This window comes from Oncorhynchus gorbuscha, linkage group LG06 (genome assembly GCF_021184085.1).
Source record: "Oncorhynchus gorbuscha isolate QuinsamMale2020 ecotype Even-year linkage group LG06, OgorEven_v1.0, whole genome shotgun sequence".
Lineage (NCBI taxonomy): Eukaryota > Metazoa > Chordata > Actinopteri > Salmoniformes > Salmonidae > Oncorhynchus > Oncorhynchus gorbuscha.
Genome location: NC_060178.1, coordinates 57,798,605 through 57,825,164, shown reverse-complemented (window position 1 = coordinate 57,825,164; position 26,560 = coordinate 57,798,605). Strand labels below are relative to the sequence as shown.

The following is a 26,560-nucleotide window of genomic DNA, read 5'->3' as shown; positions in this document are numbered from 1 at the left end:
AGAGATGAGGTGTTAGCCTCATAGATGAGCATCTTAATATCAAGAGATGAGGTGTTAGCCTCGTAGATGAGTATCTTAATATCAAGAGATGAGGTGTTAGCCTCGTAGATGAGCATGTTAATTATCAAGAGATGTGGTGTTAGCCTCGTAGATGAGTATCTTAATATCAAGAGATGAGGTGTTAGCCTCATAGATGAGCATCTTAATATCAAGAGATGAGGTGTTAGCCTCATAGATGAGCATCTTAATATCAAGAGATGAGGTGTTAGCCTCGTAGATGAGTAATTTAATATCAAGAGATGAGGTGTTAGCCTCGTAGATGAGCATCTTAATATCAAGAGATGAGGTGTTAGCCCAGTCAATGAGCATGTGAATTGCGTACTTTAGTACAGAAGCATGTATGTCTTATTTATGTTAATAGTATGCATTATGTATTATTTCTATTTATGTATCTATTAGAGCACGTGTTCCTCCATGGAATGCATTTAACATGAGTGTCTGTGGGTTTACGCTCCTCCCTTGTACTTGATTGATGAATTAAGGTCACTAATTAGTAAAGAACTCCCCTCACATGGTTGTCTAGGTCTTAATTGAAAGGAAAAAACTAAAACCTGCAGACACTAGGCCCTCTATGGAATGAGTTTGACACCCCTGCATTAGAGTATGCATACATAAAATCAAGGTCAGGTGACGTCTCACTAAATCGGCCTTGATCGTTTCCCAGATCACACATTAAAAGAAACGTTTATTGGCTGTGTTTTTGGCTTAGTTAAACCATCTCCAGAGAGATGGAATGGTGCCGTGCCTTCGCTATCTCACTATCTCTCAGTCAGATCCATTATATAGCATTTAGAATAGAGATGTAATATAGCGAGAGACGTTGGAGTTTGAACTGAATGTATCAGCATCCACAAATGGGAGCGCTTTATGACCCGTGTACTGAATGGTCCGTCACACTGTAAGCACTGCTCGGTCTCCCCATTGATCTGAATGGAACTGAAGGCCGCTTAGCCGACTTCTTGGAGCATGTCCAAGGAAATGTTTTTATGTGCCCAATCAAACATGTTCCCTGAGTTCGGAATTCCCAAGGTACCACAGCGAGCCAGTTTACTACGATAATCTCAGATCAGTATGGAGACGCGTGGCCGACGCAAGCAGCTCCAGGTACAGCGCTAGCTGTTTTCGAAGATTGAAACTGAAGAAAGCTGTTAAACCCTTTTACTAGCCTTTTTATATAGCCAACAACCACAAAAATCATAATTCATCTGGTATTAAATGATTTGCTTAGCTGTAAATCCTCTATGTTCCCCACAGCTTTCATTCAGTCCTACAAGCACATTGCTTTCTCCTGATTGCTGATGTGTGTGTGCATGTGTATTTGTGGATATTGTATGTGTATTTTTGTGTGGTAACATTGTCAATACTTTACAACTGACATGACTACAGCCATGGGGAATCATCAAATCCCTTTCCCATCCCCCACCAATCTCTCCTTCCCCTTCTCCTCTCCCTGGTATCTGCCTTTCCTCTTCAGATGGGCCTCTGGAGCTGCCCTTGTTCCAGCTGATCCCATCCCAGAGACAGGTGGTATTCCGTGGGGACCGGCTACCTCTGCAGTGCACCGTGTCATACCTGGATCCCTCTGTCAAGCTGCGCTGGCGCCACAATGGCCGCGCCATCCACAGCAACGAGGGCAGGGGTGTCTATGTGGAGGAAACCCTGGTCCACGACTGCTGCCTGCTAACCAGGTAGGGGGTATCAGGGACGTGAGGGAAGAGCTAATCGCGCTCACTCCCACACACACACACACACACACACACACACACACACACACACACACACACACACACACACACACACACACACACACACACACACACACACACACACACACACACACACACACACACACACACACACACACACACACACACACACACACACACACACACACACACACACACACACACACACACACACACACACATACACACACACACACGCGTAAGCACTCATGCGTAACAGTTCTGCAGTGCAGTACGTGTATATGCAGTACGTGTATATGCTCATGAGGTACAGTTGTGCAGAACACACACACACAAATACTCACCCACATCACTGTGTCTCGCTTATCATGCTCACATGCCCTGACACACAACCACACACATCTTTATGCAAACATACACAACACAAACACAAACACTCACACACCATCCCCTTTCTCTCCCTTATTGTAGCTGTTATTTACCACATGTTATTGTCCACCCTTGATAGGGATCTGAAAGGACAGGGACAGAATTGGGTTGGCAGTGTGCCACCACTTCTGAGAGCCAATCTATGCCCCTCGGTAGGTTTTCAGAGGGCTCCGGGAACGTTGTCGGAGCATTCGGTGATCACACACTGACAGGAACAGATGCGGAAGCATAATTATAGTGATAATGCGGTCAGCAGCTCTGATTTTCTCGCATTTTTGGGGCCCGTCGCCACACATCCTTTTCCTCTCTTTGTTTCCTCTTCAGGCTACTGTTTCTGTTAGCTTGGGCGGAAGACCTGGATTCAAAAACTATTTGAAATATTTAAAACACTTTATATGTGCTCAATTGAGTTTGCCTGGCTTATTGCACCAATCAAATCATCTCAAACCGGTAAATCCCACCCATCTGGCCGTCTGGACATGCTGAAGCGAACCCTCAAAGTATTGGAACAATTTTCAAATAGTATTTGAATCCAGGTCTGCTTGGCTTGGCGGCAAGCATGCTCATATGGAAGAGCACATGGCTGTTGATTAGTTTAACTGCTGCTATTCTCTGAGCCGGGGGCTCGAACATAAATATTGATGGAGTGTTGACAGAAATATTTTTTCCCTGTGTCAACAGGGCCGGAACGCTCATTGTCACGGTTTACATAGCATCCGGAATGCCAGCTCCTTTCCCAGTTCTGGGAAGGATACCGTCCTGGAATACCGTCGCTCCCACTGCTCCTGATTTGACCAACATTCCCACTTGATGTTGAAGTGTACTATTATGTTGTATTCTCTATAGCTTTGTGGCTGAGTTGATTGTCTCTTAGTATGATGATGAGTGAAAAGACATGTTTTCGTGTCCACTTAAATATCTCAATAGGCTAACTGCATTCAGTGCTGTCCTTCCTCCCTGCATTTAGTTTGTCTTGACAGATTGTTCTGTTGCGGACTGCCAAAATGGAATGACTTAGCATTGCCTCTCCAATGAGGTCTGTAATTCACACCTGGCCACTCATTCCGAACTGGCTAATGGCTGTGGATCATTCGTCGCTAATGGTAACTAGCAGCTGTAGTGTTAAGTTGCGAATCGTGTGTACACACAAAAGCCCATCAAGCTGCTCTGGTGAATGAATCACTTGTATGTGTGAATGGGCTGAAGAGTGATTAACACATGCCTGTGTACAGCATACGGAGCGGAGTGGATTGGCCTGATAGAGAATCAACCCAGTGTCCATTGTTAGGTGGTGTTCTGTTCTAATGGGACTTCCTTACGCAATCAAACTCCATTAAGTGGCTCCGGGGTGATTTGTGACGTTCGTCAGCGTGAGTCGAGCCCTCTGACTCCTCACTGCAACACACGCACCTCAGGAAAACACTAGCAATATGCGCACATGCAGAGACGCACGCATGCACGCGTAGACACACACACGCGAACATTTCCAACACTCCTTTTCCACTACTGCGTCGCCGTGCGGAATGTGATGGATTTAGCCTCACTCTCATTCTGATTAGGACTCGCAATTAGCCGCCGCTTTCCCTTGTATACACAAACGATGTCATTTTCTCCCTGGAAGTGGAACCTATATGGTCATGTTGCTCTTGGCAGCCACAGGCACAGTCAAGCTTTCCCAGCAGAGAGAAGAAGAAAAAAGGGCAAGCTGCAACTGAGGAACTGCCTTGGTTTCCACTGCAGAATGTTGAGTGTATAAAACGTCCCGTCCAACAAATACACAGCTCTCAGCCCAGTCGGAGCTCCTATATCATCAACAAGTGTGTCGACAGACAAGTAGGGAATTAGAGAGAGGGGGGAATTTCTGGCCCTGGTGCTCTCATTAAATAAAGCATCAAGGATTATTAATGCTCTGACCTGCCCGCCATGCCAGCAACTAGGCCTGAGTCAATGCCAGTTTAATGACATGAGGCCGTATTTTCAATCGTTATGCTCTCTCTGTTGATGGAGTTCACTTTGAAATAACGCTCTCTTAGCGGTGTGTGTGTGTCTGCGTGTGTGTGAGTCAGTACCTCTAGCCCTGTATGATGGCCCATTGGAGAGGAAGAGTCTAAAAACACAGGATTTAAGATGTAGCTTAACCCCCCCGATGTGTTCTTTGATCAGTCACCCTGAAGTCATATTGACATTTTGATTTTTATGACCCCTATTAAGGTGTTCCCAAAATGTTTTCATAGCTTTTCTCTCACCTCAGTTGAGTGTGGTCACAAACCAATATTGCCCATTCCTCAGAGGGTGCCATGTTAAAGAATGTGCCAGTGTAAACATTCATGTTACTTAGTCTTGCTGTCACTGAGGACATTTGGGGTGACGCTCACAGGCACAGGATGATAAGATCTTCCATTTCCCTATTTCATTAAGAATTTTGACCCCAAATAATGGTCCCTGAATACTAATGCTGGGTGCTGGGTGCGTGTATGTGTGTGTGTGGCTGGCCCAGGCTGCTGCAGACTGCGTAATGTTGCCAGGCTAAACTCCCAGTAACTGATGTTAGCGGAGGACATGGGACCAGCATGTGAATCATGCCCCGTTAATCAAGCACTTGAAAGCCTGCAGCTAGCTGCCGCTTCGGAGGTATCTTTCTTAATCCCCTCCATTTTTAATCACCCTAATATGCCACTGAACTGAGAGGAAAAGCTCTACCTCGTTTGCTCTGATGGGTTTCTCGCTCGCTCTCTGTTCTCGCCCTCTGCTCTCTCTCTCTGCTCTCTCCTTTTCTTTTCTCCCTCACACCTTTCACTCTCCAGGCATTTCAAAAATATATTTTCTGTTTCTCCCATTTCTATTTCTAACTTTCTCTTTCTCCTCATCCCTTGATTTTCCTTCACACTTCTCCTCAAGCTGATTGGCTCTTGGAATTTTCCTGCCACTGTGTTCTAATCCAGCACATGAGGGAACGTAGAGCAGGTCAGAGGGAATAGTAATACTGATTGCCAGAGGGATGGTAGGTTAGTTGATTGCATTACAGAGACGATACATACGGTAGATAGTGGCAAAGTGAGAGCCTTACATTTTTGCACATAAAAGCTTTGGTAGAGTTACACTGTTACAAAGTGTTTTTTTCGATGTACACAATGCAAATAAATACAAACAGCTCCTTTTTAACTCAATTTTCAATCACAAGGTTCTTGAATGGGGCGGCAGGGTAGCATAGTGGTTAGAGCGTTGGACTAGGTACAAATCTGTCGTTCTGCCTCTGAACAGGCAGTTAACCCACTGTTCCTAGGCCATCATTGCAAATAAGAATTTGTTCTTAACTGACTTGCCTAGTTAAATAAAGGTAAAATGAAATCAATAAAAATGAATAGTGTTCTTAATTGGGCCCTGTAGCCAATGGTCATGTCATTTATAGTAGGATTCTTTAGCCCTATTTACACATGGCTATGATCCGTAGTGGATGAATTTAATCTAAATGGGGTCACAACACTGGTTGGAGTGGCTTAAGAGAGGGGGAAAACAAATGTCTTTGGAAGAAGCTGCTTCTCTTTCTATGGATGAGGGATCTTTTATTTATTCCCAAATCACACACTAATGCTTTAAGTCCGACCATTCATACCCAGATTTGGCCTTCCCTATTAAAGTGTTATCATCAGGACTGCAGTTGTGTGTGTGTGTGTGTGTGTGTGTGTGTGTGTGTGTGTGTGTGTGTGTGTGTGTGTGTGTGTGTGTGTGTGTGTGTGTGTGTGTGTGTGTGTGTGTGTGTGTGTGTGTGTGTGTGTGTGTGTGTGTGTGTGTGTGTGTGTGTGTGTGTGTGTGTGTGTGTGTGTGTGTTCGTGTTCGCTAACTATGGTCCCCATATAGAAAATGATCTTGAGTATGTTTTCTTCAGTATGTTTATTTGTTTGCAAGAATACAGTATCTGTTCATCTGAATGTATGATCGGAAGCACCCACACACTTACTTAGAGAAAGAAGGAAACCAACTCTGTGGCATAGAGCCTCTTGTAAAATGCCTGAGAGTTGGAATTTCGGTTTGTTGTTGGGGAGGGGACGCTTTTGAAGTTTACTGTCTTGTAAAAGCAGGCATTATGTAAACAAATTGTTACATATCAGCGCAAGAGCGTAAGAATTCCTAATGAGGCCTTTGGGAAGCGCTGGGTGCAGACAGCTCCACAATAGCGCAGTGTTAGTGTGGATTTAGGTCATTACTTTGTGTTGTGCCCCTGTCCCGCTCAGTGCTGCAGGGCTGCACTCCCAGCTCCATGCTTCCTCTCATAGTTATTATTTAGTTGTAAGCCTTTGAGGACGACCTTCAAAAAATGTTTTCTATCAAACCACAAAACCACCCATAAGCTGACTGCTGGAGCTGGACAAACCCTCTTAACACAATCTGTTCTATCTGGGTCTGAGTTAAACTCTGTGTAGCAGATATCTGGGAGAGTTTGTGATCTGGCAAGATGGCGCCAACAGAGATGGTCGCCTCACTTCAAGTCCTTAGGAAACTATGCAGTAATGACTTTTTTAATGTATATTTCTTACATTGTTAGCCCAGAAAATCTTAAGGGTTATTACATACAGCTGAGAATAACTATTGGATATAAGAGCAACGTCAACTTACCAACATTACGACCAGGAATACTACTTTCCCGAAGCAGATCTTTTGTTCGGACCTCCACCCTGGACATTGGATCGAATCCCATAGGCTGACCCAAAACAACATTGTCACCGCAGGAGAGGCAGGCGGAGTGGCCTCGTGGTCAGACTAAGAAGGCGAGTACACCACCCACCGTTTCCGAGCATATTAGTCGCCAATGTCCAATTAGGGCATGAGTTGCCTTCCAGAGGGACATCAGAGATTGTAACATTCTCTGTTTCACAGAAACTTGGCTCACTCAGGATATGTTGTCAGAGTCAGTACAGCCACCGGGTTTTTTCAAGTGTCGCGCCAACTCAACTCAATCATCAAGTTTGCAGACGACACAACAGTAGTGGGCCTGATTACCAACAACGACGAGACAGCCTACAGGGAGGAGATGAGGGCATTCGAAGTGTGGTGTTATGGAAACAACTTCTCATTCAACGTCAACAAAACAAAGGAGATGATTGTGGACTTCAGGAAACAGTAGAGGGAGCACCCCCTATCCACATCGACGGGACAGTAGTGGAGAAGGTGAAAAGTGTTAAGTTCGGTGTACACATCACGGACAAATTGAAATGGTCCGCCCACACAGACAGCGTGGTGAAGAAAGCAATAGCGCCTCTTCAACCTCAGGAGACTGAAGAAATTTGGGTTGTCACCTAAAACCCTCATAAACTTTTACAGATGCACAATCGAGAGCATCCTGTCAGGCTGTATCACCGCCTGGTACGGCAACTGCACCACCCTCAACCGCAAGGCTCTCCAGAGGGTAGTGCAGTCTTCACAATGCATCACCGGGGGCAAAATACCTGCCCTCCAGGACACATACAGCAGTCGATGTCACAGGAAGGCCAGAAAGATCATCAATGACAACAACCACCTGAGCCACTGCCTGTTCATCCCGTTATCATCCAGAAGGCGAGGTCAGTACAGGTGCATCAAAGCAGGGACCGAGAAACTGAAAAACAGCTTCTATCTCAAGGCTATCAAACTGTTAAACAGCCACCACGAACATGGAGAGGCTGCTGCCAACATACAGACCCAAATCACTGGCCACTTTCATGAATTTAATAAAGGTATCACTAGTCACTTTAAGTAATGCCACTTTAATAATGTTTACATATCTTACATTACTCATCTCATATGTATATACTGTATTTTATACCATCTATTGAACCTTCCCTATGCTGCACGGCCATCGCTCATCCATGTATTTATATGTACATATTCTTATTCCATCCCTTTACGTTTGTGTGTATAAGGTAGTTGTTATGAATTTGTTAGTTTACTTGTAAGATATCACTGCACTGTCGGAACTAAAAGCACAAGCATTTCGCTACACTCGCATTAACATCTGCTGACCATGCGTATGTGACAAATAAATTGTGATTTGATTTCATCTAGCTTCCACTTTGTTGCTTAAGTCCTCAGCGGTGAGATTGCTTTGCTCAGGCAGTAGGGAGAAGAAGGCGAAATTGAGGATGGAAAGAGGGATTGGGGGGCTAGAGCTGGGAGAGTAGAGCGTGAGAGGGGGTGTGAGGAGGGGAAGAGATACTTTATTTCCCTTTATATAGTATGTGTTGGTTGGCCTGTTCACCAGTGATGTACTGTAACTCTGCACACTATTCATGTCTCAGTCTCTCACACACAGACTTGCACATGAACACACACTCAGACAGACAGACAGACAGACACGTCACTTTATTTCACTATTGACTGGTCATTATTGCCATCATCAAGTCTTGAAGTAATCATCAACATCAGATCATGTCGTTATCATCATAATAATATGTTTCAATGCTTCCTTCTCCTCAGTTTTCTCTTTCCTAGAAATTAAAGACAAGCAAGCTGCTTGCATAGAGATATCAGACAAGCGGATATTGGACTAAGCTCTATTTAGGACCTGACTGGAGAGTTGAAACACTACTTTGTGGCTGTGTCCCTTAGAAGGAGCACTGCTGTTTTAGCGAGAGAGAGCTGTGTTCTATTTCTGCCTGTGGTGGTGGAGATGACCGAGGCAGTGGCAGTAGCAGCAGCAGCACTGGGTTGCCCATGCTATCACAGGGTTCGTCAACATCACAGGACTGGACTCACACAGAGTGCTCACTTTATCAGTCACTCTGATGTTGTGTGGTAGAGTGGTTTATTACTGGGCATAGCCAAGGGAGCTAAGCAAGGGAAGAGGAAATAATAATTAATCTAGCTACATCTATCTCAATGTATAAGGATGTTTTCCTGAGCGGGAAAGGGAGGAGAAGTATCTCGGGTCACCAGTAGGTTTCATGATGAAGAAGATGTCTTTATCTGGTTTAATCTGGTTAATCTGGCTATCTGACCAGATAGCAAACAAAATGCACCCTTGGTCATGAAAAAGACACCTTTACCTGGTTGTAATAGAGACCCATTGGTTGTAATTTGGTTATTTGACATCTTGTCAACCAGAAAATAACAACATTGTGGCAAACTGTGTCTCAGAGCAAGTTTGAACTCAAATCCCAAACGCCACTCAGGTTCTTCTTTCTGCTCCAGCCAATTAGATAATGATCAGTGTTCAAAGCTTTTAGCCAACAGACCTGTGAACCATCCAGGAGTTTGGCCTCTCTCTCACAGCTCTCGACTCCCCCTCCATTTTACTATGCTAATATTAAGCACATTGCTTCTCTTTACAACAGGAGTATATCCTACCTGGCTGGCATGAAAATGAACCACAGGAAAGGCGTCCTCCATTCGCTATTTAAGTGCAGAGAAGACAGTTATTTTTTCCTGCTGCCCCTGTTCCCGAGACAGGTGCATGTTACTGGTCCATTTCACACATAAATGATTTAGTATATGTAAAGGCAAAAATTAAATCAAGAATAGTCTGAAGGGTGACAATATTAGCCTATCACTTGTGAATGATGCCCAGCGTGTGTGCAGTAAGGCAAGAAACAGGTGTAGAGCCTAACTGGCATACATAGGTGACTTTCAAGTTTGGGGAAGATAATTTTCACTATAAAAATGCACCTTTTATAAAAAAATGTAAAACAATTGTTCACTAAACAATAAGTAATGCGCCTTTACAGTAAAACATCACATGCATAATCGCATTTGCGGTCACTTTTGAGAATGGTGCTTTCCAGCTAATTGATAGCATTGTGGAACATTCGCGCTTATAGCCTACTGCTGTTTGCGCATTGCTGTGCTTATAATATGAAGAAATAGCGTAATAGTTTATCAACATTTAAGCTAAACGTTCTGATCTGTTGCATCAACCTCATTGGTTTAAAAACTTTTTTGACGCGAGTGGTTGTATTAATTTGTGATCTATCGCATCCCACAACTGTCCCAGACTATGTTTGGAATATTTATTTCTCGCACAGAAGGACAAGTTGACCAATGGAATAGGTCTACTTTTGTACTATGGGGGATAGTATATTGACATAGGCTAGTGCTTTTGCTGTTTGTTAGGCCTACTCATCTTATTGGCTGACGAAAAGTACATGTGGACAATTCTTCTAACATATGCGCCTCGGAGTTCGATAAGAAGGACGTGCACCGATGTGTCTATCTTCACTTGTAGCCTACTTTGGAGCTGAGATGCATGTTAGAAGGACCCGATCCTGTGACGGGCATCAGCTAATAAGAATTGAGATATCTGAGAGCGCCATGTGAGTGAGAGGTGCTTCAGGGCATACAGCCGGGAGAAGGGAATTATAATTATTATATTAAGCCCAGGGGCACAATGCCAGTGGCCGCAAAAGTCATGTTTTCTTTTTTAGGGGCATTATGGCCACACAAGGGGGATATACTGCTGGGAAATTTGAGGTATTTTCAAGTGCTTGTCAAAATTGTGAATGAGAGACTGAGGAAGTGTGTGCAGCCTGAGCAAGAAACAAAGCAGAGCTCATGCAATTTCAAGCAACTTTTTTCAAATCATCATTAGTTGCATCATACAGCCTTGGATTGTATTAAAACATATAAACCTATAAACCAATGTTTGTATCACAACTAAAGTTACATAAATAACTCTAAATTAAGCATATAGGAGGACATGTTTCTTTGTTAACTGCTAAACACGGAATAGTGTGCGCACTCCCTCAGAAATCGTTTGGAGAAAATACATTTTCTATTTTATTCAGCTATGTTCAGTTGTATTCTTCTTTAAAATAATGACACGGAATTGTCTGCTAAATGAACTAGTGTAGCCCACAGCCATATGGCATAGCTAGATCAAGGCCGAGCATAAGGACAATTCAAGAGTATGCTATTCTGTTCTTCTGAAATAGACTATATTTTGTTAATATCATGTTTCTTTAGACCTGTCTAAAAATGTATTCTGATAATGAATGCTATATTCAATGATGTAGATGTTCCAAAGGTCCGCATCAGGGGTTTGTAGACTATGCGTGGAAGCCAGGAGATGCTTAATGTGTTTATGTTAATTAACTGTAATTTTTCTTGAGACGGGCAGTTATTTGCTGGACAATCACCGGCTGACAATTTCATGACCATCACAGCCCTAAGCCAAACTGTACTAACCTGGCCGGGTACACATCCATCCACATCCATCCACCACAGTGGATGGAACCGTGCTGAAAAGGACAATATAAAAAGATGTCCAAGCCAGCACAGTTTGGTTCGGATCAGCACGATAGTGTTAAAAGGGAATTTCAAATATTAGTGTCATCATGTCTATGGGATTCATTTCATGGAATCCAATTGTTTAGTAGTTACTATCTTGTCTCATCGCTACAACTCCCGTACGGGCTCGGGAGAGACGAAGGTTGAAGGTCATGCGTCCTCCGATACACAACCCAACCAAGCCGCACTGCTTCTTAACACAGCGCGCATCCAACCCGGAAGCCAGCCGCACCATTGTGTCAGAGGAAACACCGTGCACCTGGCAACCTTGGTTTGCGCGCACTGTGCCCGGCCCGCCACAAGAGTCGCTGGTGTGCGATGAGACAAGGATATCCCTACCAGCCAAGCCCTCCGGACGACGCTAGGCCAATTGTGCGTCGAGCCACGGACCTCCCGGTCGCGGCCGGTTACGACAGAGCCTGGGCGCGAACCCAGAGTCTCTGGTGGCACAGCTGGGGCTGCAGTACAGCGCCCTTAACCACTGCATAGTTTGTCGCTGAATAAATATTTATTGCATATCCTCTGTTCAGAAGCACTGTCAATGATTATTCTCCGGCACTCAACAACTACACATTTTTTTACTGTGGAAGATTTGAGTGCCTTCTCTTGCCTGTCATTTATAATTTGAATGTCAACTGTCACACACCCATGGCATAGTGTTGATCCTAAGTCGAATTTGACAAGTCATGTTTTTTTTGGGAAACTGCGGCTGCTATTATTCAGCAACACTGAACGCTGCTTAACAAAAGTATGGAGCAAAGCAGTCAATGCTCTGAGGTGCCACATGGAAATGTAGATTTTATGGCAATTATTATGCATTACTAATAAAAAAATACAGTTGGCTTAATGCTGAGAAATATTTCCATGGAGATAGTGGTTCTTGCCTAGCAGTTTGTTGGGTTTATTTTCAAATGTATCACAAGGTGCGTTCTCTCAATTGATGTATTTAAATAATAGCATAAATCCAATCATTTATATAATCTGTCTGTTGTCATTGTCATGTATGTATCCTTTATATAACCATGGATGTCCGATTCAATTAGAGATCCTCCTTACAAAGGAGATATGCTCCATTTAAGTATCAATCACCAATGGTATGTCACGAGCACAGTCGTCAAAACATCACTGTTCTAAGTTTCACAGTTGTCTCTTGAACTGAGTAGTTCTTGTGCGGTTAGCAAAGAAAGACACACACACACACACACACACACACACACACACACACACACACACACACACACACACACACACACACACACACACACACACACACACACACACACACACACACACACACACACACACACACACACACACACACACACACACACAAATCTTTCTTCTTCTCTCCTCCAGTGAAGTCATCCTCTCCAACATCGACCACAGCCTGTCTGGCAACTGGGAGTGCCAGGTGACCAGTTCCCGTGGCAACAGGTCCAGAGAGATGGAGATCGTTGTGTTGGAGACGTCAGCGCCCTACTGCTCAGCAGACAGGGTCAGCGGCAACAAGGGAGACTTCAGGTAAGTGCTTTGACCAGACCATTCACAAGGACCTCTTTGGGTCGAGGCTAAATGTCAATGTCAAAGGTCAGCTACAGTGCAGCAAGGTGGCTAAAAACATGCCTGACCTTATGTGGGCATTCAAGGAGACAGAGTGTTATGAGAAAATGAAATGTGAAAGCCCAATGACTTACTAAACTCAGTTCTGCTCAAATAGGAAACTACTGTAGAATATTAGATAACAAAGAAAGTAAACAGTCAAATGAAAAACATTTCCTTGGAATGCAAGTACTGTTTAGCTAGCAATTATCCCCACAAATTAGGAAAGCTCTGTGTTTCATATCAATCAATAAAAGGCAAATACATATGTACCGAGCTTTATAGATGCCTATAAAACAGTCCAATTAGTCTCTGACTGGCTCTCCATGAGACCTGGGTTCAAAAAACGTTTGAGCATTTGCTTCAGTCTTCCTGGAGTGCCATATGGGAGGGGTTTTACTATGTCGGGACTATTCAATTGGTGCTATTGCATCAGGCAAGCTCAGTGAAGCACAGATAAAAGTATTTGAAAAGATTGCAAATGGTATTTGAACCCAGGTCTGCTTTCCACCTCTCCCTCCCTGTCCATCTCAAATCAAATCAAATTTTATTTGTCCCATACACATGGTTAGCTGATGTTAATGCGAGTGTAATTTTTGTTGCTGCATCTGAGCTCCTAGAGTGTGCGGCTCTCTTTAATTTTCAAGTTTTCTACTCCGCTAGACAGCACCTCGCCTAAATAGGTGTGCGTTTCTTTTTCTTCTAGAATGCAAGTATAGCGAAATGCTTGTTCTTCTAGTTCCGACAATGCAGTAATAACCAACGAGTAATATAACCTAACAATTCCACAACTACTACCTAATACACACAAGTGTAAAGGAATAAAGATTATGTACATAAAGATATATGAATGAGTGATGGTACAGAATGGCATAGGCAAGATGCAGTAGATGGTATCGAGTACAGTATATACATATGAGATGAGTAATATAGGGTATGTAAACATAAAGTGGCATAGTTTAAAGTGGCTAGTGATAAATGTATTACATAAAGATGGCAAGATGCAGTAGATGATATAGAGTACAGTATATACATGTACATATGAGATGAGTAATGTAGGGTATGTAAACATTATATAAAGTGGCATTGTTTAAAGTGGCTAGTGAAACATTTTTTTTACATCAATTTCCATTATTAAAGTGGCTGGAGTTGAGTCAGTATGTTGGCAGCAGCCAGTCAATGTTAGTGGTGGCTGTTTAACAGTCTGATGGACTTGAAATAGAAGCTGTTTTTCAGTCTCTCAGTCCCTGCTTTGATGCACCTGTACTGACCTCGCCTTCTGGATGATATCGGGGTGAACAGGCAGTGGCTCGGGTGGTTGTTGTCCTTGATGATCTTTATGGCCTTCCTGTAACATCGGGTGGTGTAGGTGTCCTGGAGGGCAGGTAGTTTGCCCCCCGGTGATGCGTTGTGCAGACCTCACTACCCTCTGGAGAGCCTTACTGTTGTGGGCGGACCAGTTGCCGTACCAGGCGGTGATACAGCCCGACAGGATGCTCTCGATTGTGCATCTGTAGAAGTTTGTGAGTGCTTTTGGAGACAAGCCTAATTTTTTCATCCTCCTGAGTTTGAAGAGGCGCTGCTGCGCCTTCTTCACAACGCTGTCTGTGTGGGTGGACCAATTCAGTTTGTCCGTGATGTGTACGCCATAGAACATAAACTTACTACCCTCTCCACTACTGTCTCGTCGATGTGGATAGGGGGGTTCTCCCTCTGCTGTTTCCTGAATTCCACAATCATCTCCTTTGTTTTGTTGACGTTGAGTGTGAGGTCATTTTCCTGACACCACACTCCGAGGGCCCTCACCTCCTCCCTGTAGGCCGCCTCGTCGTTGTTGGTAATCAAGCCTACCACTGTAGTGTCGTCCGCAAACTTGATGATTGAGTTGGAGGCGTGCATGGCCACGCAGTCGTGGGTGAACAGGGAGTACAGGAGAGGGCTCAGAACACACCCTTGTGGGGCCCCAATGTTGAGGATCAGCGGGGTGGAGATGTTGTTACCTACCCTCACCGCCTGGGGGCGGCCCATCAGGAAGTCCAGTACCCAGTTGCACAGGGCATGGTTGAGACCTAGGGTCTCGAGCTTGATGACGAGTTTGGAGGGTACTATGGTGTTAAATGCAGAGCTGTAGTCGATGAGCAGCATTCTCACATAGGTATTCCTCTTGTCCAGATGGGTTAGGGCAGTGTGGTTGCGATTGCGTTTGTCTGTGGACCTATTGGGGTGGTAAGCAAATTGGAGTGGGTCTAGTGTGTCAGGCAGGGTGGAGGTGATATGGTCCTTGACTCGTCTCTCAAAGCACGTCATGATGACGGAAGTGAGTGCTACGGGCGGTAGTGGTTTAGCTCAGTTACCTTAGCTTTCTTGGGAACAGGAACAATGATGGCCCTCTTGAAGCATGTGGGAACAGCAGACTGGGATAAGGATTGATTGAATATGTCCGTAAACACCTTGCGAGGGTTAACACATATAATTGTTTTACTCACGTCGGCTGCAGTGAAGGAGAGTCCGCAGGTTTTGGTAGCGGGCCTTGTCAGTGGCACTGTATTGTCCTCAAAGCGAGCAAAAAAGTTATTTAGTCTGTCTGGGAGCAAGACATCCTGGTCCGCGAAGGTGCTGGTTTTCTTTTTGCAATCCGTGATTGACTGTAGACCCTGCCACATACCTCTTGTGTTTGAGCTGTTGAATTGCGACTCTACTTTGTCTCCATACTGACGCTTTGCTTGTTTGATTGCCTTGCAGAGGGAATAGCTACACTGTTTGTATTCGGTCATGTTTCCGGTCACCCTGGTTAAAAGCAGTGGTTCGTGCTTTCAGTTTCGCGCGAATGCTGCCATCAATCCACGGTTTCTGGTTTGGGAATGTTTTAATCGTTGCTGTGGGTATAACATCGCTGATGCACTTTCTAATGAACTCACTCACCGAATCAGCGTATTCGTCAATGTTTTTGTTGGATTCAATGCGGAACATATCCCAATCCACGTGATCGAAGCAGTCTTGAAGCGTGGAATCAGATTGGTCGGACCAGCGTTGAACAGACCTGAGCGCGGGAGCTTCTTGTTTTAGTCTCTGTAGGATGGAAGCAACAAAATGGAGTCCTGCTCAGCTTTTCCGAAAGGAGGGCAGGGGAGGGCCTTATATGCGCCGCGGAAGTTAGAATAACAATGATCCAGGGTTTTACCAGCCCTGGTTGCGCAATCAATATGCTGTTAGAATCTAGGGTGTCTTGTTTTCAGATTAGCCTTGTTAAAATCCCCAGCTACAATGAATGCAGCCTCAGGATATGTGGTTTCCAGTTTACATAGAGTCAAATAAAGTTCGTTCAGGGCCATCGATGTGTCTGCTTGGGGGGGGGGGGGGGATATATACGGCTGTGATTATAATCGAAGAGAATTCCCTTGGTAGATAATGCATTCGACATTCTAAGTCAGGTGAACAGAAGGACTTGAGTTTCTGTATGTTGTTATGATCACACCACGTCTCGTTAATCATAAGGCATACCACCCCACCCCTCTTCTTACCAGAAAGATGCTTGTTTCTGTCAGCGCAATGCTTGAAGAAACCAGCTGGATGCACCGACTCCGATAGCGTCTCTCGAGTGAGCCATGTTTCCGTGAAGCAAAGAACGTTACAGTCTCTGATGTCTCTCTGGAATGCTACCCTTGCTCGGATTTCATCTACCTTGTTGTCAAGAGACTGGACATTGGCGAGTAATATGCTAGGGAGCGGTTCGCGATGTGCCCGTCTCCGGAGCCTGACCAGAAGACCACTTCTTTGCCCCTTTTACGGCGTCATTGTTTTGGGTCGCCGGCTGGAATCCGATCCATTGTCCTGGGTGGAAAGCAAAACACAGGATATGCTTCAGGAAAGTCATATTCCTGGTCGTAATGATGATGAGTTGATGTTGCTCTTATATTCAGTAGTTCCTCCCGACTGTATGTAATGAAACCTAAGATTACCTGGGGTACCAATGTAAGAAATAACACGTAAAAAAACAAAATACTGTCATGTTTGTCATTTATTATCATGTCTTGTCCCTGTGCTCCCCATTCTATTCGTTTCCCTCTGCTGGTCTTATTAGGTTCTTTCCCTCTTTCTATCCCTCTCTCTCCCCCTCCCTCTCTCGCTCTCTCTTCTCTCTATCGTTCCGTTCCTGCTCCCAGCTGTTCCTATTCCCCTAATCATCATTTAGTCTTCCCACACCTGTTCCCGATCCTTTCCCCTGATTGGAGTCCCTATTTATTCCTTTGTGTTCCGTTCCTGTCCTGTCGGTTCCTTGTTTAGTATTCACCGTGCTGTGATTGTGTTTCGCCCTGTCCTGTCGTGTTTTTTGCCTTCATCAGATGCTGCGTGTGAGCAGGTGTCTCTGTCAACTACGGCCTGCGCCTACCCGAAGCGACCTGCAGTCTGTGGCCGCTTCTCTTGTTATTCCCCTCTACAGACTAGAGGATTTCTGTTATTCCCTGTTTGGACTTGAATAAACTCTGTTTCTGTTAAGTCGCTTTTGGGTCCTCTATCACCTGCATGACAAATACTGCATAGTTTCCTAGGAACGCGAAGAGAGGCGGCCATCTCTGTCGGCGTCTGGAAAACTTGAGAAGTTGACTTTTTCTCTCCCTCCTGTCTTGTTTTCATGTACAGTATGCTCCATTGTTGTGCGTTTCTCCTGTTCTTTACAGCCCACTTCCAGTGCAGCGAGCAGAGAGTCTGTTTTTGCCCAGCAGTGACGTAATGGGCTGGAAAATGAGAGCCTTTTTTGTTGGGGGGAAATTAGTGCCATACATTACTAAGTAGCCGGGAGAAAGCCAGACAGATTCCTCACGAACACAACATATTTCTCCTCAGTCTCTCCTCAATTTACTCTTGTTTTCACTTCTTGAAAAATGGCCAAATTGACATTGTGAAATGAAATAAGCTTGTCTTTTAGGGTATTTTCAGGGTATAGACTGCAGTAAGATTAACATGTAATATGCAGTGCCATTATGATTGTTTACTTGTTATGCATATCAACAGCAGATCAACAGTATATGATAACTTAGTAATAACAAAGCAAAGTGTCACATATGTCATCGGGAAATCAAGGCTTATGGTGGATCATGGTGACAAGGATATTGATACCATCTCTTGTGACAGGTGGCCAAAGACCCTGGCAGGGTTATTGGCCTTCCTGCCCTGTGTTCCATCCACATTTGGCTCTGCCCCCCACCATTCTGGTGCCTCTTCACACCACCCCACTCAGAGGGAGAAGAAGGCCTGGCGACGCTGTGACCCGGCAGGCCAGTGGGCAGAGGACGACTATACCCAGTGCCCGTATGCCAGCGAGGTGACCCGTGTACTGCATGAGCTCACCCAGGTAGGACAGCAATTCAATCCACAAATCTCACCTTTAACCCATGAGAGTCAGGCACGGAACTCTCACCTTACATCCACACTATTATCTCAAACATCGATTTCCGGCTTTCTCACTAGCAGAAACAACGTGAGACAAGGGGGTTGAAAACTGAAGAATCTTCAATTATATTATCCGTGCTTAGCATTTTAAATTTGATTTAAGTTAATATACAGTGCCCTTACAATCGTGCTTAATTTATGCCCATATGCACGTATGAAATGCATCTAAATCCAATTGATCTAGCCTCTCAACCACTGTTCTGTTTTCCAGATGACCATCAACACCAGTAATGCCCAGCCGTTAGCCCAGCAGCTGGTAGCCTTCACCAGCAGGGCAGGGGACTTCAGCGATGTGATGGATGTCATCTTTGTCACACACCTGGTAGAGAGGCTGACTCGCCTAGTGGACCAGCGCAGAGACGTACGTATGATAGCAGCACTTATCTGCTGTTCACACACACACACACACACACACACACACACACACACACACACACACACACACACACACACACACACACACACACACACACACACACACACACACACACACACACACACACACACACACACACACACACACACACACAGAAGGTTGCATGCACACACTAACGTACGCACACACACCTATGCACGCTCACGCACAAACACACAAAACACACAGCACTTAGCCTCAGCATCCATCCTGCAGTCCACTAAAACGTTATAATGTGTTCTGATCACACACTCTAAGTTCAAGGAATGATACAATAAAGAACCCAAGCTGTTTTCCTTGGACAAGCGGTTTATAGTCCAATGAAAGGCACATATGAATGGCTGTCTCTTTTTGCTCCGGTAGCTAGCTGGCTAGTCTACTCCAGCCCCATAAAGGCAAGACTTTGGGTGCTAATTTCGCTGAGATGTCATCAGTGCGTCAACTTCGTATCATGCCATTTGAAGGGAAACCATACAGTGCCTTACAATTATGTCAAATTGTGGACGACTAATGAAATACAGAAATATTTCATATACATAAGTATTCACACCCTGAGTCAGTACTTTGTAGAAGCACCTTTGGCATTGATTACAGCTGTTGTTCTGGGTACGTTTCTAACATTTTTCCACGTCTGGATTGTGCAACATTTGTCCATTATTCTTTTCAGAATTCAACAAGCTCTGTCAAATTGGTTGTTGATCATTGATAGACAACCATTTTCAGGTCTTGCCATCGATTTTCACGTAGATTTTAAGTCAAAACTGTAACTCATCCACTCAGGAACATTCACGTTCTTCTTGGTAAGCAACTCCAGTGTATATTTGGCCTTGTGTTTTAGGGTATTGTCCTGCTGAAAGGTGAATTTATCTCCCAGTGTCTGGTGGAAAGCAGATAGTAACAGGTTGTCCTCTAAGAGTTTGTCGGTGCTTAGCTCCATACCGTAGATTTTTTATACTGAAAAACTCCCCAGTCCTCACAAGCATACCCATAACATGATGGTCCAGAGATGATGTAGTCGTTCAAAAATCATGTTAAACACTATTATTGCACACAGATTGAGTCCATGCAATTTACAGTTTTTGGAGATGTATATAGAAAAACCCCTGAAATATCACATTTACATAAACATTCTGACCCTTTTGCTCTGTACTTTGTTGAAGCACCTTTGGCAGCGATTACAGCCTCGAGTCTTCTTTGGTATGACGCTACAAACTTGGCACACCTGTATTTGGGGAGTTTCTCCCATTCGTCTCTGCGGATCCTCTCAAGCTCTGTCAGGTTGGATGGGGAATGTCACTGCACAGCTATTTTCAGGTCTCACCAGAGATGTTCGTTCGGGTTCAAGTCTGGGCTCTAACTGGGCCACTCAAGAACATTCAGAGACTTGTCCCGAAGATGCACCTGCGTTGTGTTGCTTAGGGTTGTTGTCCTTTGGAAGGTGAACCTTCATCCCAGTCTGAGGTCCTGAGCTCTCTGGAGCAAGATCAAGGATCTCTCTGGACTTTGCTCCATTAATCTTTTCCTCGATCCTGACTGGTCTCCCAGTCCCCCTAACGCTGGAAAACATACCCACAGCATTATGCTGCCACTACCATACTTCACCTTAGGGATGGTGTCAAGTTTCTTCCAGACATGACGCTTGACATTCAGGCCAAAGAGTTCAATCTTGGTTTTATCAGACCAGAGAATCTTGTTTCTCATGGTCTGAGAGTCCTTCAGGTGCCTTTTGGCAAATTCCAAGCGGGCTGTCATGCGCCTTTTACTGAGGAGTGGCTTATGTCTGGTCCCTCTACCATAAAGACCTTATTGGTGGATAACTGCAGAGATTGTTGTCCTTATGGAAAATTCTCCCATCTCCACAGAGGTACTCTGGAGCTTTGTCAGAGTGACCATCGGGTTCTTGGTCACCTCCTTGACCAAGGCCCTTCTCCCCCAATTTCTCAGTTTGCCTGGCGGCCAGGTCTAGGAAGAGTCTTGGTGGTTCCAAACTTCTTCCATTTAAGAATGATGGAGGTCATTGTGTTCTTGGGGACCTTCAATGCGGCAGACATTTTTTGGTACCCTTCTCCAGATCTGTGCCTCAATACAATCCTGTCTCAGAGCTCTACAGACAATTCCGTCAACCTCATGACTTGTGGGACCTTATATAGACATGTGTGTGCCTTTCCAAATCATGTCCAATCAAGACCACAGGTGGACTCCATTCAAATTGTAGTAACATCTCCAGGGCTATCAATGTAAACAGGATGCACCTGAGCTCAATTTCGAGTTTCACAGCAAAGGTTTTTTATTTTTTTAATTATTTTTAAGTCAGTTAAGAACAAATTCTTATTTTCAATGACGGCCTAGGAACAGTGGGTTAACTGCCTGTTCAGGGGCAGAATGACAGATTTGTACCTTGTCAGCTCGGGGGTTTGAACTTGCAACCTTCCGGTTACTAGTCCAACACTCTAACCACTAGGCCACCCTAGTTCAGTTTCTTTATTTTTATACATTTTGAAAAATGTATAAAAACCTGTTTTCACTTTGTCATTATGGGGTATTGTGTATAGATTGATGTGTGAAATGTCAGCAACGCCCTTTGCTGACAGGTGTATAAAATCGAGCACACAGCCATATAATCTTCGTGGAGAAACATTGGCAGTAGAATGGCCTTAGTGAAGAGCTCACTGACTTTCTAAGTGGAACTGTCATTACAAGTCAGGCAGGTGAATGAGGACCCAAAAGCGACTTGGCGAAAACAGAGTTCTTAATCCAGAAAGAAACTTTACAAAACAAAAAGCATAATACTACTCGTAAAGACGAGAACAGACAGGAGACTTGATCGAGAACTGCAGGTTGCCTCGGGAAGGCACTTGAACCTAGCAGACTCAGACACCTGCTCACCACGCAGCATCTGAGGGAAACACGACACGACAGGGCAAAACATAGACACAGCACGGTGAATTATAGATGAGGATCCGACAGGGCAGGAACGGAAAACAAGGAGAGAAATAGGGACTCTAATCAGGGAAAAGGATCGGGAACAGGTGTGGGAAGACTAAATGATTGATTAGGGGAATAGGAACAGCTGGGAGCAGGAACGGAACGATAGAGAGAAGAGAGAGCGAGAGAGTGAGAGAGGAGGGGGAGAGAGAGGGATAGAAAGAGGGAAAGAACCTAATAAGACCAGCAGAGGGAAACGAATAGAATGGGAAGCACAGGGACAAGACATGATAATTAATGACAAAACATGACAGTACCCCCCACTCACCGAGCGCCTCCTGGCGCACTCGAGGAGGAATCCTGGCGGCAACGGAGGAAATCATCAATGAGTGAACGGTCCAGCACGTCCCGAGACGGAACCCAACTCCTCTCCTCAGGACCGTAACCCTCCCAATCCACTAAGTATTGGTGACCCCGTCCCCGAGAACGCATGTCCATGATCTTATGTACCTTGTAAATAGGTGCGCTCTCGACAAGGACGGGAGGGGGAGGGAAGACGAACGGGGTGCGAAGAAAGGGCTTGACACAGGAGACATGGAAGACAGGATGGACGCGACGAAGATGTCGCGGAAGAAGCAGTCGCACAGCGACTAGGATTGACGACCTGGGAGACACGGAACGGACCAATGAACCGCGGAGTCAACTTACGAGAAGCTGTCGTAAGAGGAAGGTTGCGAGTGGAAAGCCACACTCTCTGGCCGCAACAATACCTTGGACTCTTAATCCTGCGTTTATTGGCGGCTCTCACAGTCTGTGCCCTGTAGCGGCAAAGTGCAGACCTCACCCTCCTCCAGGTGCGCTCACAACGTTGGACAAGCGCTTGAGCGGAGGGAACGCTGGACTCGGCAAGCTGGGATGAGAACAGAGGAGGCTGGTAACCCAGACTACTCTGAAACGGAGATAACCCGGTAGCAGACGAAGGAAGCGAGTTGTGAGCGTATTCTGCCCAGGGGAGCTGTTCTGCCCAAGACGCAGGGTTTCTGAAAGAAAGGCTGCGTAGTATGCGACCAATCGTCTGATTGGCCCTCTCTGCTTGACCGTTAGACTGGGGATGAAACCCGGAAGAGAGACTGACGGACGCACCAATCAAACGACAGAACTCCCTCCAAAACTGTGACGTGAATTGCGGGCCTCTGTCTGAAACGGCGTCTAACGGGAGGCCATGAATTCTGAACACATTCTCGATAATGATTTGTGCCGTCTCCTTAGCGGAAGGAAGTTTAGCGAGGGGAATGAAATGTGCCGCCTTAGAGAACCTATCGACAACCGTAAGAATCACAGTCTTCCCCGCAGACAAAGGCAGACCGGTAATGAAGTCTAGGGCGATGTGAGACCATGGTCGAGAAGGAATGGGGAGCGGTCTGAGACGACCGGCAGGAGGAGAGTTACCCGACTTAGTCTGCGCGCAGTCCGAACAAGCAGCCACGAAGCGGCGCGTGTCACGCTCCTGAGTCGGCCACCAAAAGCGCTGGCGAATAGACGCAAGAGTGCCTCGAACACCGGGATGACCAGCTAACTTGGCAGAGTGAGCCCACTGAAGAACAGCCAGGCGAGTGGAAACAGGAACGAAAAGGAGGTTACTAGGACAAGCGCGCGGCGACGCAGTGTGCGTGAGTGCTTGCTTAACCTGTCTTTCAATTCCCCAGACTGTCAACCCGACAACACGCCCATAAGGAAGAATCCCCTCGGGATCAGTAGAAGCCACAGAAGAACTAAACAGACGGGATAAGGCATCAGGCTTGGTGTTCTTGCTACCCGGACGGTAAGAAATCACAAACTCGAAACGAGCGAAAAACAACGCCCAACGAGCTTGACGGGCATTAAGTCGTTTGGCAGAACGGATGTACTCAAGGTTCTTATGGTCTGTCCAAACGACAAAAGGAACGGTCGCCCCCTCCAACCACTGTCGCCATTCGCCTAGGGCTAAGCGGATGGCGAGCAGTTCACGGTTACCCACATCATAGTTGCGCTCAGATGGCGACAGGCGATGAGAAAAATAAGCGCAAGGATGAACCTTATCGTCAGACTGGAAGCGCTGGGATAGAATGGCTCCCACGCCTACCTCTGAAGCGTCAACCTCGACAATGAATTGTCTAGTGACGTCAGGAGTAACGAGGATAGGAGCGGACGTAAAACGTTCTTTTAGAAGATCAAAAGCTCCCTGGGCGGAACCGGACCACTTAAAACACGTCTTGACAGAAGTAAGAGCTGTGAGAGGGGCAGCAACTTGACAGATACGAATGAAACGCGATAAGAAATTAAGCGAAACCTAAAAAGCACTACAACTGACAGCGACAGCAGGCGGGCCAATCACTGACAGCTTGGACCTTAGCGAATCCATCTGAATGCCCTTCAGCGGAAATAACGGAACCGAGAAAGTATGGAGGAGACATGAAAAGAGCACTTCTCAGCCTTTCGTAGAGACAATTCTCTAAAAGGCGCTGTAGAACACGTCGAACGTTGCTGAACATGAATCTCGAGTGACGGTGAAAAAAATGTGGATCTCGTCAAGATAGACAAAACAAAGATATTCAGCATGTCTCTCAGAACATCATTAACTAATGCCTGAAAAACAGCTGGCGCATTAGCCCGAGACAAACGGCAGAACCCGGTACTCAAAATGCCCTAGCGGGTGTTAAGCGCCCGTTTTCCACTCGTCCTCTCACTGATGTACGGATGGTAAAGTTCTGAAGGTCAACTTAGTAAAGCACCTGGCTCCCTGCAGAATCTCGAAGGCTGATGACATAAGGGGAAGCGGATAACGATTCTTAACCGTTATGTCATTCAGCCCTCGTATCACGCAGGGGCGCAGAGTACCGTCCTTCTTCTTAACAAAGAACCCCGCCCCGGCCGGAGGGAAGACTGCACTATGGTACCGGCGTCAGGAGACACAGATAAATAATCCTCGAGAGCCTTACGTTCGGGAGCCGACAAGTATAGTCTACCCCGAGGAGGTGGTCCCGGAAGGAGATCAATACTACAATCATCGACCGGTGAGGAGGAAAGAGTGGCTCGGGACCGACTGAAGACCGTGCGCCAGATCATGATATTCCTCGGCACTCCTGTCAAATCGCCAGGTTCCTCCTGAGAATGGGGACAGAAGAAATGGGAGGGATGGCAGACATTAAGCACTTCACATGACAAGATACGTTCCAGGATAGGATAGAATTACAAGACCAATTAATAGAAGGATTATGACATACTAGCCAGGGATGACCCAAAACAACAGGTGTGAAAGGTGAGCGAAAAATCAAAAAAGAAATAGTCTCACTGTGGTTACAGATACTGTGAGTTAAAGGTAGTGTCTCAAATCTGATACTGGGAAGATGACTACCATCTAAAGGCAAATGGGCGTAGGCTTGTCTAACTGTCTGAAAAAATGTTATGTTTCCGAACCACATGCTTCGTCCATGAAACAACCCTCAGCCCCCAGAGTCAATCAAGGCACTGCATGTAGCACCCGAACCGGTCCAGCGTAGATGGACCGACATAATACAGGATCTAGATGAAGAGACCTGAGTAGTCGCTCACCAGTAGCCCTCCGCTTACTGATGGGCTCTGGCCTCTTACTGGACATGAATTAACAAAATGTCCATCAAATCCATAATAGAGGCACAGGCGGTTGGTGATCCTCCGTTCCCTCTCCTTAATCGAGAAAGTCGAATCCCTCCCAGCTGCATGGGCTCAGTCTCAGAGCCAGAGGAGGGAGATGGTTGCGGAGCAAGGAAACACAGTTGTCACGACTCTCTTCCCACGAGCCTGGTGACGAAGATCTGCCCGTCGTTCTATGCGGATGGCGGAGCAATCAAGAGTCCACACTGGAAGGAACCTCCCGAGAGAAATCATCTTTGACCACTGTGAGTCCCTCAGCAAACGAGCGAGCAGCGCCGGCTCGTTCAGTCACCTGAGGCAGCAAGAGTACGAAACTCTATAGGTAATCCGGACCTTGGCATAGGGAAAGCCAGGCCTAAACCTCCCACCAAAAACTGAACGGTCAAAACCCGAGATCATCTCCTCCTTAAAGTTCTGGTAATTGTTAGAACAATCCAGCCCTTGCCTCCCAGATAGCTGTGCCCCACTCTCGGGCCCGGCCAGTAAGGTGGAAATGATGACGTAAAGCAACCCGAGCTCTCTCACTAGAGTATGTGTTGGGTTGGAGGAGAGAACACAATATCACACTGGGTGAGAAAGGAGCGGCACTCCGTGGGCTGCCCGGAGTAGCAAGGTGGGTTATTAACCCTAGGTTCCGGAGGCTCGGCAGGCCAGGAAGTAACAGGTGGCACGAGACGAAGACTCTGGAACTGTCCAGAGAGGTCGGAAACCTGAGCGGCCAGGTTCTCCACGGCATGGCGAGCAGCAGACAATTCCTGCTCGTGTCTGCCGAGCATGGCTCCTTGGATCTTGACGGCAGTGTTACGAGCCTCTGTAGTCGCTGGGTCCATTCCTTGGTCGGATCCTTCTGTTATGCAGGTGAATGAGGACCCAAAAGCGACTTGGCGAAAACAGAGTTTTTAATCCAGTAAAGAAACTTTACAAAACAAAAAGCATAATACTACTCGTAAAGACGAGAACAGACTGGAGACTTGATCGAGAACTGCAGGTTGCCTCGGGAAGGCACTTGAACCTAGCAGACTCAGACACCTGCTCACCACGCAGCATC

General features: G+C 45.8%; 1 protein-coding gene across 2 annotated transcripts in view; it reads left to right on the top strand.

Annotated features, from left to right (window-relative positions):
- LOC124038145 (adhesion G protein-coupled receptor A3-like) overlaps window positions 1–26,560 on the top strand; it is a 304,056-nt gene that overhangs the window by 82,488 nt on the left and 195,008 nt on the right. For both annotated transcript variants that reach the window (XM_046353649.1, XM_046353648.1), the window contains exons 7-10: window positions 1,535–1,748; window positions 12,807–12,971; window positions 18,183–18,402; window positions 18,712–18,861. In XM_046353649.1, coding sequence (XP_046209605.1) covers window positions 1,535–1,748; window positions 12,807–12,971; window positions 18,183–18,402; window positions 18,712–18,861 — 749 coding nt within the window. The remainder of the gene's footprint in view (window positions 1–1,534; window positions 1,749–12,806; window positions 12,972–18,182; window positions 18,403–18,711; window positions 18,862–26,560) is intronic.